At 40.9% G+C, this 3,084-nt stretch overlaps 1 protein-coding gene across 1 annotated transcript; it reads left to right on the top strand.

Annotated features, from left to right (window-relative positions):
- The first annotated feature begins 637 nt into the window (after positions 1-637).
- On the top strand, positions 638-2,804 carry rpl35 (ribosomal protein L35). The gene is made up of 4 exons (XM_079251235.1): positions 638-732; positions 1,203-1,339; positions 1,923-2,004; positions 2,614-2,804. Exons 1-4 carry the CDS (start codon positions 730-732, stop codon positions 2,761-2,763), a joined length of 372 nt encoding a protein of 123 aa, XP_079107361.1. The 5' UTR covers positions 638-729; the 3' UTR covers positions 2,764-2,804.
- The last annotated feature ends 280 nt before the right edge of the window (positions 2,805-3,084 follow it).

A 3,084-nucleotide genomic window follows, 5' to 3' on the forward strand; every position in this document is an offset into this window, starting at 1 on the left:
GGTGGAAGCATTTTGTAACCTTGTTAATTTGGCTGTGATAAATCCTTCAACACTACTGCACAATCACAGCTTTTTATTGATTTTTTTATGATTACTGCAACTTCAATGGTTTCAATTTCCATCTTTATTACAATAAACCCAGGATCAAAAAGTGACAGTGTCTGGCTCCAAATCATTTATTTCCCAAACCGCTTAATCCAATTCAGGGTCGTGGGGAAGCTGGAGCCTATTCCAGCAGTCTTTGGGTGAAAGGCAGGGTACACCTGGACAGCTCACCAGTCCATCACAGGGCCACACAGAGACAAACAACAAATCACGCTCATACTCACTCCTAGTGACAATTTAGAGTAACCAATCAACCTAACATGCATGTCTTTGTACGGTGGGAGGAAGCCGAAGTACTTGGAGAGAACCCACGAATACACAGGGAGAACATGCAAACTCTGGCTCAAAATCAGTTTGTAAAATTTACATTTTATTGTATTCTATTTTAAATATTCTTTAAATGTTTTTTCCCTTTTTATTTTGTTCCTGCATCATAGTTTCTGTTGTCACATTTTAATTTTCTGCATTATATTCTATTGATCATCTAAATCTGCCTCTCGACACGGGGCGCTGTGACTTTTTGTTTTGCTGAAATTAGATTCAGCGAAGAAGAAATTCTCCGGAAGCTACTTTTTGTGAGCGCGTGGTGCGTCCGGCCTTTCCAGCAGGGCAGCGAGAAGAAACATGGTGAGGAGCGCAAACTCGTCCTGCAACTATCAATATATCGCCTTTTAAACCGAATTGAGCGGTTTTAATCCGTGTCATATGTAAACATAAGGTGTTTGGGAACATATTTATACGCGTGTTGACAGGTTGTTTACTAGATGAACGGAGTAAAATGTGAAATTATTGGGCGCTAGCGCCGAGCGATGCCGCTAAGCTAAGTTGCTAACCGTAAGCTAAACAAGTCGGGCTTTATGGCAAGTCATGTAGAGCCATAGGCGGTTTGTTTAATCTGTCACAGTAAATAAAGGCAATAGTCTTTGAATTTGTAAAATGATAACTACCAAGTGTATGTCCGTTGACTGTCAATATATCTATAGATCTAGCGCTAGCTTCTTGTGTTAGCCCTGCTATCAGAGCTTGTATGGAGAGCTTTGACAGCAATGTATGTTTTACTGATGTACTGATCTAAACAAATCTGTGGTTTCTTTCAGGCCAAGATTAAGGCTAGAGATCTGCGGGGCAAGAAGAAGGAAGAGCTGCTCAAACAGCTCGACGACCTGAAAAATGAGCTGTCTCAGCTGCGTGTGGCCAAAGTTACCGGTGGAGCTGCTTCCAAGCTCTCTAAGATGTAAGTGTTGCATGGAAATGATCAAACTTTCTTCCAGCAAGCCAGGCGAGTCTTGTGGCTGCCAGGTGTTGGCATGCAGGTGGCTGTTCTTATTTTACTGATATTTCATCTCAAACTGGTAACTTTACTTGTACATAAAAAGTGCTGCAGATGTTAATACTTTTTACTTCTATTAGGATTGCTGAAAAACTACTGCTTCGGTCTGTTAACCCCTCACTGACTTGCTTACAGGGGTGTCAAACTCCAGTCCTCGAGGCCAGTATCCAGCAGGGTTTTTTTGTTTCCTTCTACCAACACAGCTGATTAAAATCAAATGGATCCAGCTGCTGCTTGTTGACCTATTTAATAATTTCGGTCAGGTGTGTTGGAGCATGGAGACAGCAAAAACCTGCAGGACTGGAGTCTGACACCTGATATGTAAAAAGTCTACACTGCAACCACACACTTTGTATTAGATGTTCACTTTTTTGGCTTTGTAATAATTTAACATGAATAGTTTTCTGCTACTTTTGATTAATTTTTGCTTGTTATCCCTTTAAAGCTAAAACTCTGTTACCTGACTTTACATTTGATTTCTTCACAGCCGCGTTGTTCGCAAGTCCATCGCCAGAGTTCTGACTGTAATCAACCAGACACAGAAGGAGAACCTGAGGAAATTTTACAAGGTGAGAGCAGCAGGCTTCCTTCAGCCGAGTTGAACCCGTGCTTGCATGGTTAGGGGTTGTCTTGTCAACCCCTAACCTTGGTTGTCTGGTCAAAGATTATACCTGCTCAGCTGATGCTTGGGTGATGCATTCACAGCTGCTTACCAAAAGAATGAGACTGGAGATGACCTAAAGCTTTTAAGTAGTTTGAAACTGTTTACACTGATGGCAATAAATCTAATGAAGCATGAATGTTAATTTTTTTTTTTTTTTTTTACTAGCTTGAATAATTTGAAGGACTGTGTCCCCGCTTTACGTTAGACGTTTGCACATCTATCGTTTGTAGACGATGGATGTGTCTGTGCTAACGTTTTGTTTCCCCGAGTTGCTTGCATACTAGTGTTTCCAACCTTAAAATGTTGGATTAACCTTTGCTGAGATGAGTTCCTTATGCCTGTTGCCATCGCTGGTGTAAGGAACATGTTTGTTAACAAAATGCATGCAATATTTCACCACATTTGTGGTTTATTTCATCCATATACCAAACTTCTCTAGATGTTACATGTAATAGCAGCACTTTTCTTTCACCTTCATAGTTCTTGCTCTGCTGAATCCAAATTTGTCTTACAGGGCAAGAAGTACAAGCCCCTGGATCTGAGACCCAAGAAGACCAGAGCCTTGCGCCGCCGGCTCAACAAGCACGAGGAGAGTCTGCGCACCAAGAAACAGCAGAGGAAAGACCTCCTCTACTCGATGCGCAAATTCGCCGTCAAAGCTTAAAGGCTTTTTCTAGTGATAAAATAAAATCTGTGTAAAAGACAGTTTGTTGTTTCCATTTACTCCACAAGCATCTTTTGTTCAACCAGTCCTTTCCAGCCAGGCAGATCATCATTTCTGGATGTTCCATTCTGAAAAGTGAGAAATAAATGGGTAATTTGCAGGTAGTTCTACACTTTTAGTACGTGTGACAGATGAGGTTTGAGGTTGTATATTCCACCACTACATGCAACACAATCTGAAAAAATGTTTACAATGAACAAAACGTCACTTTTCAAACAAGCCATAAAAAGGTCTTCATTAAACCAGTTGTAGTTTAAGCTG

This window comes from Telmatherina bonti (assembly GCF_933228915.1).
Source record: "Telmatherina bonti genome assembly, chromosome: 13".
NCBI lineage: Eukaryota > Metazoa > Chordata > Actinopteri > Atheriniformes > Telmatherinidae > Telmatherina > Telmatherina bonti.

Excerpts from the sequence above, each read along its gene's own strand:
- rpl35 (XM_079251235.1), top strand. Across the intron at positions 1,340-1,922 it reads GCTTCCAAGCTCTCTAAGAT|CCGCGTTGTTCGCAAGTCCA; the intron begins GTAAGTGTTGCA and ends ATTTCTTCACAG. Across the intron at positions 2,005-2,613 it reads ACCTGAGGAAATTTTACAAG|GGCAAGAAGTACAAGCCCCT; the intron begins GTGAGAGCAGCA and ends TTTGTCTTACAG.